We start from the raw sequence: 17,408 nt of genomic DNA, 5'->3' as shown, positions 1-17,408 counted from the left end.
GAATAGGAGACTGTATCCTGGAAAGGATTTAGGGATCATAGGAGACAAGCAATTCAGCATGAGCTCCCAGTGTGATGCTGTAGCAAAAAGGGCTAATATGATTCTTGGATATATAAGTAAAGGAGATGATTTTTACCTCTTGATGTGGCATTGGTATTACCAACAGAGGAATATTGCCTCCAGTTTCCATGTTCTTTAAAAGGTAGTTTGGAAAGGGAGCAAAAAGTCACAAAAATGATTTGAAGGCTGGAAATATTCCTTATACTGACAGATGAAGATCTTGGTCTGTTCAGATTCTCTCTCTCTCTCAAAAAAAAAAAAATAAATAAAAGTGATTTTATTACAGTATATCAGTACCTTCACAAGGAGAACATAGTGGATACTCTAATGGAGTGAAGAAAGGCATAAAAGAACCAATGATTGGAAACTGAAGCAAGACCAATTCTAATGAGAAATTGGCACAAATTTTGAACAGTGAGGGTGATTAATGATTGTAATGAACTACCAAGAGGAGTTGTGGTTTCTCCATCATTGCTGTCTTCAAATCAAAACTGGATGCGTTTCTAGAAGATATGCTTTAGCCAAACATAAGTTATTAGTCTCGATGCAGGGATAACTGGATGAAATTTAATGGCCTGTGATATACAAGAGGTCAGACTACATGGTCTAATGGTGTCTTGTGGCCGTCAACTCTGTGAATATGGGGAAAAAGCTGTTCAGTGTTCAAGAAGCACTTTTTGTTTTCGGGGAGGGGGCGCTTAAAAATTCTTTTCCCAAATTGCCAAAAGTAATTAATGCACCTTGACAACATGCAGCAAACTTACCTTTTAAAAAAATATAATGTAAATTTTTCTGTTTAGATCTGTAGCTTTGAGGGGTAAAAGTCTGGAAAATGAGGTGAAATATGCAGTTTTTGAAGCCTAAAACTGAAATAGTTTATAAACACAAAATCGTGTGGGTGGGGGGGGGGGGGGGCCTGCTTATCTTTTTCTGGACTGTATTTCTGGTTCTTACTGCTAGCATTGCTGCCCTCACAGTACCTGAATCTCACCCTGACTTGCCTGTTTGAGGTGGAAGGGTGACAAGAACCCGCCCCAAACTAGTTTGTTTCCTGATAGACAGGTACTTTCACTCCAGCTCCCGTTCTAAAAATTGGCTCCTTGTATTGGGGTGGGGGTAGAAGAAAAGTAGCGCCACAACCCTACTTACTCCATTTTGCACTTGCAGAAGAGGCTGCCTTGTGCTAGCTCCTCTTCCCAGGTGTTCTGTATTGTAAATAAATACTTGGTAGGCATGCATATTTTGAAACTATAATATATATCTAATAACACTGCTTTTAAATTTTTAATCTGTGTACATTTGGTTAAAACAAATACACTGAAAATCTTTGAAATGTATTGTCCCTTATTATACAATACCTGATACATTTAATTTGTCATTATTTTATAACAGTGGACTAAATTGTAGCTTTGCCAAAAGCCCTGTTTATGGGACAGTGTGTAGTTAGACTCTGATTCTACTATGGGAAGAATTTGAGACCTAGAAGGACTGGATGATTTCGAAAACTGGTTAATAAAATACAGAACCTTTAAACTGTAGGTTGCCAGTTCAGCTTCATCACTGGTAGTCAGCCACTGAAATGGATTGACATCTGATTGTATTTTATTACCCTTTATGAAACTGGGTCTTCAGTACACAAGGAGTTTATTCCTGATTAACTCCCTGTGTGAACACTCTTATTCTGGAATAAGAGTGCCTTTACCCATGGATTAAGCTAATTCAAAATAAGAGCATCCACCCAGGGAATTAATCAAGAACAGTTATTGTCTTTTAACTGTACACCCTATTTTAATCCAAAATAATTTTATAAACTTTTAAAAGAATATTTCAAAAATACATAGAGGATAAAGTTGTAAGTAGAGTTGTTTTAGACAGCTGTCTCTGTATATGCAAGTTTTAAATACATCTTTTGATTTGCACAGAATGAAATACAAAACATTGCTGAAGATATCCATATAAACCATCTTTTAGCCGAACAAGAAGCCAGAGATACAATATCTGACATACAACTTGTTGCAATGAAAAATGCATTAATAAAGCATATGTATTTTACTCAGGTAAGAAAAAAACTGTACACATTTTTTAATATAAAAACGCAATATACATGGGGAGAATTTTATTTGCCCTTCAATCACAAATGTAACACAGATAAAATTAGATTTCTTAACATCTCCAGAAATTGTAACAATATATTGTAATTTGTAAAGTTTAAAAATTCTATACTATATTTAGTACAACACCAATTACCAAACTAAGATCCATTCTGTTATGAGGTGATTACTTAATATGTGTCGAGTGAAGATGGACTAGATGAAATATTAATGGTAATGCCACAGATAATAGATTGGTCATTTTATTTCATTTTGGTTTTTAACTATCACACACAACCGTGGATTGGATTTTAATCTTCCTATGACGGGCCTTTAAACAGCTACATTTATGTTAACATGTTCTTATCAAAACCAAAAATATCCCTGAATCAGCAACATTTTGCTGAGTATTATGGAACATTTTTATTGCTGAGTGGAATTTATATTAGGGAGAATAAAACTTAATGCATTCTACCATTTTAATAATATCACAGATTTAATCATGAAGTGCATTAGCAACTAAAGGCATTATTTCACATTTAGAAAAATGAACAATTAATTGTTTTGAATTAGTACAGTATATGGTACCACCATAATATATTGTCTGCTGATTGTTGTTTGTTAGTACTTGCGTGAGTCCTGATATAGCAAACACATTTATAAATGTAGGCTTATGAATATGTCTTCAGGATCAGGTCCATGGTATATATTAATACACTTGCTTTACTATTATGCAGTAAGTTACACTGTCAGTGTGCCACACCCACAAAAGCAAGGAATAAAAAGTTAACCCCCTAACAGTAAATATCCTATATTCTTCCACCCACATATGATTTACCATAACCGCAACTTCCATACACCACAGCCCATTCACTGCAACATTACCTCTGCCTCCCTTTTTTCCTTCCTCATACACACCTCTTTACCAGATTTATTTTTTCCCCAGTGCGAGTAGCTGTGGATGTTTGGTGGATGGAAGGCTGTGTTGGGAGAGCTCATTTACTAAAGGGTTGTTCACAACAATGGCAGTGTGCCCAAGAAGGTGATATGAAGGCTGGCATTTCCAGGGGGCACACTTTTTTTTTTTTTTTTTTTAAAGTTGCAATTTTTTGTAATGTCCGTTAGTAGGACCATAATGGTGGCCCCTAGCTGGATGTAACAATATTGAATTACATTTATACTTTAGTTCTTTTCATCTCATAGGCTCCCAAAGCACTTCACAGAATAAACACTAGTTATATTCCTCATCTCACTGTTGAAAACAAAAGACAATCAAAAATATGCTTAAGTACAAATTAAGTATCTTAAGCTGCCCTTTTTTCGCAGAGCAACAGTTTAAAACACAAATTGAAGAATAATGCATTAATTCAAATTGCAGGACAACTTATGTTGAAGAATGAAATTGTCCAGATTATTGTTGACTCCGGACACCTCTTGTTAAAGCCTACTCTTGTTAAGTCTCATAAGTGTACCTTCTCATTTTATAGAAATAGAACTATCTCCATGTTCAATTTGCCTTTATTTTTTAATCACTAGTTTAATTTTTTTTAAACATTCACTATGTTTCGCTGGTCTTTAAATGTAGCGTTTTGTCAGTATCCAACCTAAGGGTTTTCATTTATGCCCTTGATTTACTTCTGTTTTACAGACTGTGAAACAGAAGTCTACTCAAATAGACCAACTGAGTGGATGTGGTACAGAAGTAAGTACCTGTAATTCTTGGTTTCTGAAGGTGTAATTTATAATAGTTCAACCCTTTTCCAATCATCTTCCCTGAATTGAGGGGTCTGTATTTTTCTAAATTCTTTCCCTGCGGCGGGGAAAGACTCTGGCTCGGCTTTCTCTCCCCCCCCAAAATAGCCTTTCACTGCCATGTGTAGCTACACACTTCAGTGTGGACACTTGCCTGTGCTTCACTGCAGCATGTAGCTACACATACCCTATGTGCCGATGCCAGCATAGATGAGGCCTTGGAGAATAAGTACGGATAAATTGCTGAGGCTTTAATAATAATAATATGACTCCATCACCTGAGATGGAAAGCATATCATGCAAGGTACTAAGTACTCTTAATGGGAGTTCAAATCCGTAGGAGGTGGGAGCAGTAAGGCCCTAGGAGAAGACATTCAGCATATCACTGGATCATGCTATAAATTAGTACTTACTTTAAATTAGAACTGTTTTCTGTATCTTAAACAATTCTTTACCTTGTTATAGGATGAACAAAAATATATACATTCTTTTTGGCCAAAGAAATTTTGTATAAAGATTCATAAATTTTTCTCTTTTGTATGTAAAGGAACTGAACTTTTAATTGGTTCTCATTTTTCTTTTAAGATAGTTCTGTTTATAAATCTTTTATTCAACTATTCTTTCTATGCAGTTATTCACAAATATTTGCCATTCCTAGGTTAAAAATATTGACCTCTCCAAAGGTATATTATATATACTTGAAGGGCTAGTAGAAGGACATTTCTTTCCTGATGTAATCACGGAACTTGCTGCGACTCAAAAATACTCCATCCTTCCTGTGCAACTTCTTCACTCTCTTCTAAAGCACATGCTACAGGTGAGACCTAAAGGCTTGGTCTTGCGCAGTATTAAACCAAGGGGATGGAATGTAAACTGTGGTCTCAGACAGATATCATCAATATATTTATACATGAGCTATTGTCTTCATCCTTGATTTCTTTAACCAATGTTCCCTTAATTAATACTTCATCAGAATATTCTGTCAATATATTGTTGAAAGAATAAAATCCATGGAAGACAGAAAATATTCATTCATATTGAGAAAATAAATATGATCTTTTTCATATTGTCAGCGTTACCTCATTCGGGGCTATACTATATTCATGTATACAGTTAACAAATTATAGTAAATTACTTGTTTATATCAACTGGGATTATAGTATGTATTGGTATAACCATGCTAAGACCATAAGGAACCCCATTGGATAAAAGTGAAATGCTTGCACGTGCACTCGCTCTCACTATCAATTCATTTAAATAATTGAAAACAATCAGAAACCAAATACTATTTTTCATAAGCCCTATTAATGTAGTACCCAGCTTATTGTTAAATGTTGTCCTTATATGTAAAAGTAAAAATCGTTTCAGAAAGGAAGAATGAGCAGTGAGGTTGAATCTTTCTAGTGCTTTGAGAAACAGCAGGATCTTCTGTAATTTTGCACAAGTAAGCCATGGATATAGAGCCCACTTTAGACAAACTTTTTTTTTTTTTTGGCAATGCATTTGTGTAGTCAGATGCATTTACCAACTCTTAAGTCAAACCAAAAATTATCTGCATCAAATGCAATGTCAGTCATTTTGTTGGCAACAGAAGAAATCTAGGTCTCTGTCAATAGCATAAAGATAATTGGTAGGAAACAGGTCAGAATATGAAAGAATTGTAAATTGGTCAGAAATGGGATTAAGCAAACAATGTAATTTGCACTGTTTTTTGGTATTGTGGGTCTGCGAAATGAGCGTGACTTGCATATGCAGGGGTCTGAATTCTTGTTGTAGGCAAGGCAACAAGCAGGAGGGTGTATGTTAAAGTAACTTCATCATTCCCAACCCTATCAGAAATGAAATTCACTAGTGTAAATGAATTTATATCAGAGCTGAATTTTATCCTTCTAGAATACCATTTTGGGGCAAGTTACCTTTATTTTTTCCTTTTCTCTGCAAATTACAATACTTTGCTTCTTACACTCCTCTCCATTCTGTATTAAACCAACATTTATCATCAGTGAATTTGGTCTGAGTTTAGGATGAATGTGACTAACACAGAAGTTCTTCACTATTAAGTCTTTGGTTGATGCAGAACCACTATTTATTTCTTATTTTTAAAACAGGGAAATACAGATGCCGTATTCTCTGCTAAATTTTTTCAAATTTTGTATATTCTTCTTCAACTTGATCCTCCTTGGAAGTCTCATTGCATGTTAAGATATTATCTGGAACTTCTTCAGTGTCCTATTTGCATGAGAGGAACGTGGTCTCTGGTAGAGATGCTTGTGAGGTAAGAAGTGGTTGGAAAGGGTTTTTTTTGTTTGTTTGTATGTTCTCTTGTTTTTTGGGGATGGGCTGGGGCTTCTCTCTCTCAAAGCTTAGCTAAGTGGAAACAATATCACACTTTTTTTAAAGAAAAGGTCTCCTTAGTTAAAATTATTGAATCTACATACAAAGGGGAGTCCTGTTATAGGGCAGTCACTTTTTCAATGTTATAAGTTCCATTATAAGTAGAGGTTCTCTGTAACTAGAATAGCAATTGTACATGAAACAAATCAGAACATTTATAATAAAATTTCAATTAATCTGAGCACACTGAAAATGGCTGTCACTGAAGAGAAAAATAATACACTTTTTGTTTCTCCCCTTCTTTGCATTTCTATATTAAATGTTCTAAGATAATTATTAGTATATTATGTAGCTTTTGGCAATCTAGATCAATGTATGTACTACGGGGTATTGTTTTATTTACAGCAAAATAGATATACAATACAAATCTTATCATGTTAAATATGCAGTTTCATGTTGTATTTTGATTTGAAGCATGACATTTGCAAACTTTTTTTTGCAAATCCTAATTAATCACTATACAAACACAAGACTCAGGGTAGCAAGCAGCCTTTTGAGTGAGTGCGCCATACTTCCACCTAGTAAAAAGAGAATTTCAGGACTCCTTCAGGTTTCTATGACTTCTGTGAGCAGAAACTGATTAATTCCATCTCTGGAAAGAGGAACTGTACCTCAGCACATTACTGTGATATCTTCTCTAGTTTTACATTTAAGTACCCTGGTATGGTAATGTTGACCAATATAGAAACATATTTAAACCAAAAAAAAAAATCCTATATACATTATTCCATATTCTCAAACAGTTGTAAGTATGAAGTGTTGTTTACCCCTCCTCCCCCCCACACACAAACTCCATTCACTTAGAGATAAGGTCACTAAAATGCTCATTCCTCCATCACTAAAGATCAATGAAATTGCCAGTCAAGGCAGACTTTGTCTTAATAGCCAGTCATCATATTACCCAAATGCACACTGACTCGTTCCCTCCACAACAAACTCCATTGAACTTGCTAACACATAGCCTGCCATAATGTACATACCCAGTTTCTCTGCATCACTATCAAATGCATAACCCATCCATCAAGGTTACAACTTAGCAGTATGGGAACCTCTTCCAGAAGTTTGTATAGAAGACATGAAAGGTTTGTATTCATAGCTTGCTTACCTTCCTAGTCCACTGTGTGGGGAGCGGCTAGAAGGGTGAATGGCAATGTGGGAGACAGAGGTAAGTGGGGTTGTATTGCAGACTTGAGGTGGGAAGGTTATGCATAGGTAGAGGGGTCTCTGCAGAAGGCCTGGAGAGGGGAGTCAAGTCACTTTGTCAAGCCATGAGAGCTTGAACTGCCAGGTGCTGGTGCCATAGTTTCGTAGGGAGTCGTTGATGTTTTCCTACCGCTCAGTCAGTTAATTTAATAGTAGTATTTCAAAGCTGATACACCATACTTTCAGGTACAGACAGAGAAAATAATCAAAATAATTGGAAACTAAATTGATTTATCCTGATGATGGGTAGAAAAGATATTTGTGTGATTTTTTTTTTTTTTTTTTGTGGGTGAAGAAAAAGAGGCAACTCCATGTATTTAAAAGCCATGTGTTATGTGCAGGGCTTGAAAAAACCACTCACTTATAGCCGATAATAACCTTTCCAGGCTGAGTGAAGAGGAAAAAGCTGAATCAGTGTCATTGGACAACTAACGATTTTGTATAGAAATGCTTTGCGAAACACTGTTCTCAGAAGACTTATTGTCAAACCATCTTGAAGGGAAGATAATCAAACCCAGAATGACATCAACAGATATGGGACATTGGGGCAATAGGTGGCATATACAATTCATTGTAAAAAATAAGCTAATGGGGTTTTAATTAAAAAAGAAACAAATAAATCCATGTTCAGATACTTTAAAAAAAAAAAAAAATCTCAGATCTGGGGATATAACTGTTGATAGAGCTCTTCTCAAACCTTTGGCACAAGACTTAATTGCAGAAAAACACAAAACGAATCAATGTGATATTTTTAAAAAGGGTACTTATTCTGCCAATGTCTAATTTCCCCCAAAAATGTAAATTAGAAAAGGTGTTCTGCACTTACTCTTAAAACAGTTTGTCATGCTGTTAAACTATCAAGTTTCATTAGAGTGGCTAAAATGTAACGCAAATAAGATCTGATCATAGAAACCCCTACTCACATGAGTGAAGGTTTACAGAATCATGCTGTAGTTTGTAAAGTTCCAGGCAATCTTTTGGAATGAAAGCCTTTTTATAAATGTTCTATTAAATACAAGAACTCCGCAAGAAATTCCCTTCCTCCTCCAGTACACAAGGAAATGTGCTAAATGCAATAATAATTTACCTCACACTATATAACATGCCCCCTTAGTTAAAACTTTTTCCCCCAAAAAACATGAGATCAAACACCTAATCAGTGAACATGCCAGCGCAGAATATATATTTTAAATATTGCTGAAAATCTGGCCTTAAATCATGAGTGATATTGGTAACTACTTTTTTACTTAACTTATGCTTCTTATATACAGTAATGTCCTTTAAGTAAAAATTAGTTTGGCCCACTTCACAGGGTGAATTCTACCCAAAGCATATGCATTACTTAGTTCTATTTTGGAGTTTTAAGTAGAATTTAACATGGGAAGTAGTACCTTGTATTGGCCCTCTGTACAATTTGTTCTGTTCATTCCCTCTGAAGCACCTGGCATTGGCCACTGTCGGAAGACAGGATACTGGGTTAGAGGGACCACTGGTCTGACCCAGAATGGCCATTCTTATGTTCTTAAATAACTAACTTTCTTTTGGTTTTGTTTTTAATCTGTATATAAAGAAATTCCCTTCTAAACTGATATTGTATATGCTAAGTTTCAACCTGAGCAAGCTTTTGACCAAATTAAAAAATCCTTAAATTATATTGACTTTCATGTTCAAGTGTGACACCAGTAATGGGGTCATTATGTTTTGTTTTCTAAATTATTATTTTTGAACAGCTGATTTGATTGTTAAGTGTGTTACTGCAACTAAGATTCCAGAATTGCTTCTTTCACTGATTAGTCAGTAGATCATTTGAGACTTGATTTTTCTGGTGCTTGTTTTTCAGATCTTGCCTTTACCACAAAAGCTTTTGTCATGCCGTCTCTGTTTCAGAAAAAATAAGTGAACAGATGGTGGTTCACAAAACATTACTCAAGTTTTTCTTTAATTTAGTGAAAGCTGAAGTACAAACTTTAACCACAAGGTAAGTTTTATAGGAGAATACATTACTTCTATATCTGTTTAAAAATTCAAACCTATTTCTGAATCAACAGTGGAGTTGTACTCTGTCTTTACTATGTTAACTGTCATTAAAATGGGATGCTGTCTTCACAGAGGCTTGCAGTGGTATTTAGCCTTGCACTTCCTACATATTTTTTCTGAAATGTCTCATTTCTCTGCCTCTCTCTAACTAGCTTTCATTATTTTAAAAGGAATAGTCTGCCTGGAGGTTAGTCTGGAGACTTCTGTCTAATTTTTTATATCTTATTTTCCTAATGTTACGTATGTGAGTAGATGCTTAATTTTTGTTTCATAAGGATGAGAGTTTTTAGCTTTGCAGTTCTTAGATTTTTTTTCATTGTTTAGCATAGCAGTTCCCAATATCTCTGTGCTGCTGGGAGGCCAGCCGCGGAGCCTACAGAGGCACTTGACCATGCAGGGGCAGAGCGCAGCAGCCCCTAGTGCCCGGGGCGGTCTGGCCATTTTGTCCCCCTATCCCGGACACACACTCAGCAGCTAGCCAGGAGCTGCTCTGGCGCCAGCCCCACCCCCAAGCAGCATGGCAGCTGCTCCCCCCTCAGGCCCCGCCACTCTCCCATGTGGGCCCAGAGCCCTCTCCAGGAGGCGCTCTTGCCCCAAGCAGTGTGGCAGCTGCCCCCACCTCCCAAGATTTCACCAGATATCCACCAACCAAGATCTCCACCAACTTTGCTCTATCAAGCAAGCACATCTCTCTCATTAAAGGCATACCAGAAATCTCAGATGGGGTAAGTTTATAATGCATTTATTAATATTTTGGAAGACTACAGCTTTTTATATACATAGCTATGCTATTGATACAATATGTTTTAACAATACTTTAGATTTTAAGATGGTTTTCAGACATGGTCTGTTTATAAAAAGTTGGAAATAGTACTACAGGTGGTGGCGTTTTGTGTTGGTGGTGCGCAATGTGGCAGAGTTTTGGAACCACTGGTCTAGCAAATAGTTATGAGAAAGATCTTTCACATACAACATACATGTTGTCTATTTTTAATCTCTAAGCCCTTACATCTATTAGGGAGGATGAGAGATAATATAATTGAATAGATGTATGTATGTATGATAGCCTTACAAAGTAAAAATGTTCCTTTTTTTCCCCAACTGTAATTATATTTATATAATATTAACACAACATTTGGGTTCTTTCAGTTTTGCTGTCATAGCCATCATTATTTTACATATATTATTCATCAAAAATAGTGTATGATCTCTCTGTGCTTAAAATTACCAAATCTTTGTATGTTTTGACAGGAGACATGTAATCTGTCTAGTAACTATAGTAATCAAATTGGCATAAAGCTTTAGGTTTTGTTCACTTTCTCTTTTTCTTTTATAGATTATGTGAAGGGGCCAATTCACAGCTTCTGCAAGTCATGCCACAGACAGTTCTTCAGAAGACCTTTTGGTTGGGAAATGAAACCTCTCTGCTTTTTACCAAACAGATAAATATTCTAGTAGATTGGGTTATACATTCCCATAGAGAAAAGTACAAAACCAATGATGTGAGTATGATTCATTTTCTATAAAAAGTAATGAAGGCCAATGTATTTTTTTTTTTTTTTTTTTTTTTTTAAGTATTTATTTCTCAGAAAAGGAGTGAAGAAATACATTCAGGTAACAAAGCTGCTTGTTACATCTGCCTTTTGTTGTGAAGCATGCTGACTTTTGCTTCACAAAAAGAAATTAACTGATCTATAAGGTTCTCATATACTGATCTATAAAGAGGAAATGTAATAGAGTCATGAGTGGTTTGCTGGTCGCACTCAGATGTTCGTATGCCTTTACCAGCAGGTGTTACTGCAGTCAGTAAGAACATAATCAAATAAATTGTAACCGATGAAGTAATATCATATCTTAGAATGAGGATTGGTTCTTTTTAGAAAAAAAAGTCTGAATGATAGAACTAATGAAACAAAGGGGGTTTTGTTGTTTCATACACCTTTTATTAAACTTGCAACTTTTTCTATGACCTCACTAGTTTTCTTCCCAATACCTTGAGTTTCCTGTGGTGCCTTCTCTAGTTCTTTTCATTCAAACAGAATGGAAGACAACATGACTGCTGTTCCATGGCATGCTGGCCAGCAGGACACTGATCTGAACAGAAACTGGCTGTCCTCTACACCGCCCTTCCCTTCCTAAAGCCCTTCTGAAGTGTCTGACTATTTGATTCCCATACAGAAGTACAAATTAGCCACTATTCTTTGTGTTCTTTAAAAATTATTGTGAAAGTATAAAATAAATAGGTAGCACACCTCTTTTCAGCACGATCAAAAGGCAACTACAGAATATGAAATATTGTAGAAAAAAACATTTCCAATGTACTTACCTGCTTGTTCTTTATAATGTGAAGCCAGTAGAGAGATTTAAACATACTAAAAGCTTTGCTCAGGTTACTTTAATTCTAGCCAATCCACCTACCATTTTTGAGATATGGTAAAACGAGCCATGCAGAAATAAAGTATTATTCTTCATCCATGGTCTAGATATATACATATACGTATTTTTTTTCAAGTGCCTAGATTTAGGCTTCTAAATCCATATTTACCATCTTAAACAAGTGGCCTGATGGTTCCTTCCCCCTCCACAAAAGGTATTGAGGACCAAGCAAGCAAATTCCAGTTGACTTCAGTGGGAATTCAACACCTCTTGAAAATCTGATAAGACTAACTTAAAAGACTAACTGTAGCATCAAACATATACAGTAGACTTAAACCTAAAGTATCAGTTGTCCTTTTCACCACAAAAACCAGGTTCACATTGCTGCGCAAGTTTCATTTTATATACTACATCATATAAACATCCCAGCAGATGTGAAATCTGGCCTTAAAATGCAGCCATATTATATTGTTCCCTGACAAACTAGTGTTGTGGTGGTTAGTGGTTTTTTTTGTTTGTTTGTTTGTTTAAAATAGCTTTCATTCCTTAGTTGTGCATTTAATTTCTTTGCCTCACATTTTTAACAAAAATAAGATCTAGAAAAATTTTGGTTAGTAATTTTGTGTGAATAACTTGCTCCCTGACGTGTAAAGCTCACTATTCTTCTTCAAGTGCTTGCTCATGTCCATTCCATTATAGGTGTGTGCATGCCTCTGTGCATGGTTACCCGGAACTTTTTTCCCCTTAGCAGATCCTGTAGGGCCGGCTCCGGCGCCCCCTGGAGCCCCGCGCACATGCCATGGTATATGAGGCACTGCCGGTCCCCCTCAGTTCCTTCTTGCCACCCGTGACAGTTGCTGGAACTAGCCTTGCTCACAGCAAGTACTATTCCCCTTGTTTGGACTTGTTTGTAATGTGTTCAGTTTTAGTTAGTTAAGTAGTTGTTAAGTGTAGTTAGAGATAAGGCAGTTCCAGCTGGGACTTTGCATAGCCGGGGCATGCCCCGGTCGCTGGGCTTCAAGCCATGTGCCTCCTGCGGGAAGGCCTTTCCCGCTCATTGACCCCCCACGACAAGTCTTAAGTGCCTGGGGGAAGCCTATGGAAAGAATAAGTGTAGAATCTGCAAGACTTTCAAACCGAGGACTCAAAAAGACCAAGAAATCTGGTTGAAAGCCTTGCTGATGGAGGCAGTGCTCCGCCTGGTGTCCGAGCCAGCCCGCTCTGCCTCAGTATCGAGTGTGGCATCGGTACAGAGCGCACCGTCTGCGACTCGGCACCGTGTAACTTCACCAGTACCGAAGAAGAGGAGGAAGCAGAGCACGGACACTCCCCTGCACCATTGGTACAGGTGGGGTCAAGTACTGAGATGCACCAAACTCAGCCCGTCGAGACCCTTTTTCTGGTGCCTGCATCTCTGGTTAGGGAGCCTCCCCCTGACTCCTGGGAGTGGGAGAGTGCCCCTGCTGACGCCGGAGGCTTTTCAGGTGGCAAGAGCCTTGTTGGCCTTGCCTCCGCCCTGCCCTTCGCCGAGGGAGAAGGGGCTGGTGTCACAGGGGAAACACACATTGGGTCCCCCTGAAATGGCAGAGGAGATCCCCAGTAGGGGGAGGAAGATCTCCCGCCCGACAGTCACCTAGGGTAGAGCAGAGCCACTTCTCTAGTAGTCGCTCCAGATTGGTGTCATCAAGCAGACCTGCACTGACACAGGACGTGGAGGTGACAGCCTGTCACCTTCCAAGAGTGAGGAACGATGAGGCAGATTGCCTCAGCAGGTCATTTCTACTCCGTCACGACTGGTCACTACACCCAGAGGTGGCATCTATGATCTTCCGGAAGTGGGGTGTTCCCCAAGTGGACCTGAAACAAGAAGTGTCCAAGGTTCTGCTCTCTCTGGGGTTGAGAGACCAGGCCGATTTCCAATACATTCCTCATGGACTGGATGGGGAATCTCATGTATGCTTTCCTGCCCATTCCGCTCCTGCTCAGGGTCCTGCTGAAAGTAAAGAGGGACAGAGTGGACATTATACTGATCGCTCCAGCCTGGCCGAGGCAGCACTGGTTCAGCATGCTGCTGGACCTTTCGATCGCCGGCCCTCTGGGATCTGCTAAGGGGAAAAAAGTTCCGGGTAACCATGCACAGAGGCATTCACACACTTATAGTGGAATGGACATGAGCAACACATCTCGAAGAACAGCAGTTACTGGTAAGTAACCTTGTTTTATCTCTTTCTGTTTTGAGCTATTGTCTGCAAAATATGAGTACCAAACTTTGTCCAGATATTCAGTTTTAAATCCCTTTAAAATAGATGAAAAGATCAGTTCAAAAGAAATACCCACAGGAGTAAATCCTCCTCATTGGTACATTGCTAGCTAGTCGTACCTTTCTTTTCAGTTTCTTTATTTTAGAGATGGAGAAGGAAAAAGTAGCATTGAGCTTAGCAAATAAGAGGCAGAATTCCCCTTCTCTTCATAAACTTAGAGGTGTGTGTGCAGGATTGGTCAGTTTTGTTTTTGAAGTGTTTTTGCTTGAGGTAGCTACTCTATTGATATATTAGCAATAATATGTACTGCCAAGGAGAAACCTGGGTTATGGAATTACCTTGGTATTCCTATTTTGTATGATATATATAAATTAAATGCCTGACATTGGCAACATAAGGAGGTGACTTAAGTATTCCACCTTACTCACCGATAGCCAGAGAGAGTGGAGAGATGCATGCCCTACATCTAAATTGTATGCTGTGATTCTCGCTGATGAAAGCATCATGAGGGAAAAAGCTGATGAAAACAATTTCATTATGATTATACTGAATGAATTTTAGGTGGCGTTAACAAATCTGATCTAAGTGGAAAAAGTTGAGTAATCTTTATTTTAGATATCTAGAATCTGCTGAGAAGTCTATATCTGTTTATGTGATACAAAGATATTGCAACAAATGAGCAATAGGGAGGAGGGAAGCTATAAAAGGCAAGCCAGATACAACTACAATAGGTTAAGTGAGGATATACATGCTGAAATTTAAATAGGGAAACTCTCTTTCAGAGTTAGTGAGTAATTTCCTTGGTTAGATGCTTTGAGTATAGTGGGCTTTTCTGGTCAAAGACATATTGTAGTATTGGTAACCTGTAGTAGCAGCAAGGAAAATATTGTTTTTTGGGGGAGGGGAGGGTACAGGACTATGGGCATTATGTTACTGGGTTGTGGGGTGGGGGATGCAGAGTAATTTTATATTTTGAAATACTAAATATTTAGTCTAGAGAAACAAGAAATGCTAGGCCAGTTGCTACTAATTGTTTCTCTCATTACCAAGAATGTGACTCAGTGTTTTAGATTCCTTAGGGGAGACCACCATTAAAACCAAAAAAAATAATCATAAGTATTAACCATGACTATTTTATTTTTAAAGAACGGAAAAGAAAACATCAAACAAAACAGCACAAATGATACATTGGTTATTTCTTTTGCAATCTCCTCTGTATGTCTCTCTATGGAGAGCTTTAAACTAGAGATTACACCCTTGAGAGTGAGGGGAGGAAAAGAGGGGTGTGGGTATTGCTCACTGGGTAAGTTTAAGACCAAAGTGTACTACTTCCCAAAATTGAGAGTCCACTCTAAGTATCTTCTTAAACAACTAAGTAAATAACAGGTGAGAACTGTCTGGTGGTTGTTAATAACCAGCCAGTTTATAGATATGTGAAGTAAGCGATCATAATTAAACCCTATGAAATCAAAGAAAATATTTAAGTGAGTTACTTAGCTCCTTAAATGGTTTTTTTCTGTCTTATGACAGGCCAATTAATGGAATATTAAGAATTTTAAATCCAGTTAAGTCCCACTATTTTTCTGTTAATGTTTAGGTTTGTCTCCTTTCCAGGAATACATAGGCTAACCTTTTGGTGATTAACAGGATAAACATGGTATTTTAGTTTACAACACTAGTTGCATATCCGAACAAACTATTACAAGACTTTTAAATCTAATCACTTGCCTGTGTCCTAGATTATGTCTATAATGCAATATAAACCCAAGGTTAGTGGACTTGAGTCAGCTGGCCATGGGTTAGAGAACCCAGGGCTTGAGCGTTCACACTATAGTTAACCCAACATTAAGAATTTTCAAACTGGGCTGAAACCTGGAGTTTTGGTGTTTACACTGCAGAATGCAGATCTGTGTTAAACCAACCATATCATAGACTCCCAAACACCCTCCTGAGATGTGGCCACTCTAGCCCTTTTGACCATTGTGCACTGTGGGAAAACTTGACTGTCTACCCTGCATGTTACAGGAAGTTTGAATAGCCCACCAATACATCCTGCTGCATACTTGCATAACCCAATGGAAGAGTTGGAATAGTACCTTTTATGAATGTGCTTGTGGATGAGGGGGATAGGGCTCATTGATGTGGGGGGGGGGGGAGAGTTGATTGCCATGCAGCGTACTCACAAATGGCATGACCACTTATCAAATGGGGTGGAGGGGTTCACAGTATGGATTGATGTAAGGAAGTGATTAAAGAATGGATTGTTTAGATAACTGTTGAGGAATAGTGTTGGCATACTAATTCGTAATTGCCCCTGATTGTGTTTACCTTTATTATTTTAAAAACCCATTGTATGATGTGCTGCAGTGATAGCAATAAACTTTCTTGATTAAAATAAAGCTTTATTTTTAAACATGTATTAGAAGAGTACATTAACCCATACCAAAGCACCAGTAAAAACAGAACTTTAAAAAAAGTTCATGAATGAGTGCAAACATGAAACCATATACAAGACAGAAACCCCCTACTGTTGCATGTGCTCTGGCTCCCTGTTTTCCTTTCTCTTTTTTCCCCCGTTTGTCATGCATTGGGTGCCGGCGAAGGTGGGTGGAGGTATCCACAGAAGAAAGGATCAACATAGAGAATTGCATGGGACAAAGTTGCCTTGTCCACCCACTCCTGGGGGGCCTGATTGTGTCAGTCACCCAGCCATGGAGTTTTCCAATCTGTTTCTGGACTGCATCAAAGGATACCATGTAGGGTGCAGCCAGTAGAGGTTGAGGGGCCTGGAATAGGACATGACACCTAGGGTTATTGTCTGGAATCGCTCACTTCAGAGTTCTTACACTTCTATTTTCATGAGATCATAGGAAAATACACTTTTTTCAGGCTTGTTTAGAATCAGAATTGACTGTTGTCCTTTCATTGGCTCAGTATCATTATGGGTTGTCCTTAGGAGCCTCTTCATCTTATGAATATGTAGTTTGTTAATGCATATATGAGTTAGGGTTGTAATTTTTTCTTGACAGTTATATTTCCTCTGTATTTGTGACAGGATATTCTTAGAAATCTTTAAATTTAGTGTTTTAACTCTCTAATCAGTCCATTTCTGAGTTTTTTCAGTTTCATTAGAGTTTAACAGGAAACAAAATTTTGCCTCAAAGTCCAAGCACTTCTATGCTTTTCTATAAAGGATTTTAATATTGTATTCTTAGTGTCTTTAACTTAAATAGTT

General features: G+C 37.7%; 1 protein-coding gene across 3 annotated transcripts in view; it reads left to right on the top strand.

Moving 5' to 3' along the window:
* SLF1 (SMC5-SMC6 complex localization factor 1) overlaps positions 1 to 17,408 on the top strand; it is a 61,440-nt gene that overhangs the window by 20,232 nt on the left and 23,800 nt on the right. For all 3 annotated transcript variants that reach the window (XM_067568922.1, XM_067568921.1, XM_067568923.1), the window contains 6 exons: positions 1,983 to 2,117; positions 3,799 to 3,852; positions 4,561 to 4,719; positions 6,011 to 6,177; positions 9,340 to 9,477; positions 10,873 to 11,038. In XM_067568922.1, the coding sequence (XP_067425023.1) occupies positions 1,983 to 2,117; positions 3,799 to 3,852; positions 4,561 to 4,719; positions 6,011 to 6,177; positions 9,340 to 9,477; positions 10,873 to 11,038 (819 nt within the window). The remainder of the gene's footprint in view (positions 1 to 1,982; positions 2,118 to 3,798; positions 3,853 to 4,560; positions 4,720 to 6,010; positions 6,178 to 9,339; positions 9,478 to 10,872; positions 11,039 to 17,408) is intronic.

Source organism: Emydura macquarii, unplaced genomic scaffold (assembly GCF_026122565.2).
Source record: "Emydura macquarii macquarii isolate MOO-44397 ecotype Brisbane River unplaced genomic scaffold, CSIRO-AGI_Emac_v2 contig_2897, whole genome shotgun sequence".
Classification (NCBI taxonomy): Eukaryota; Metazoa; Chordata; order Testudines; family Chelidae; genus Emydura; species Emydura macquarii.
The sequence above is the reverse complement of the archived record's forward strand: the minus strand, read 5'-3'. Positions and strand labels throughout refer to the sequence as shown.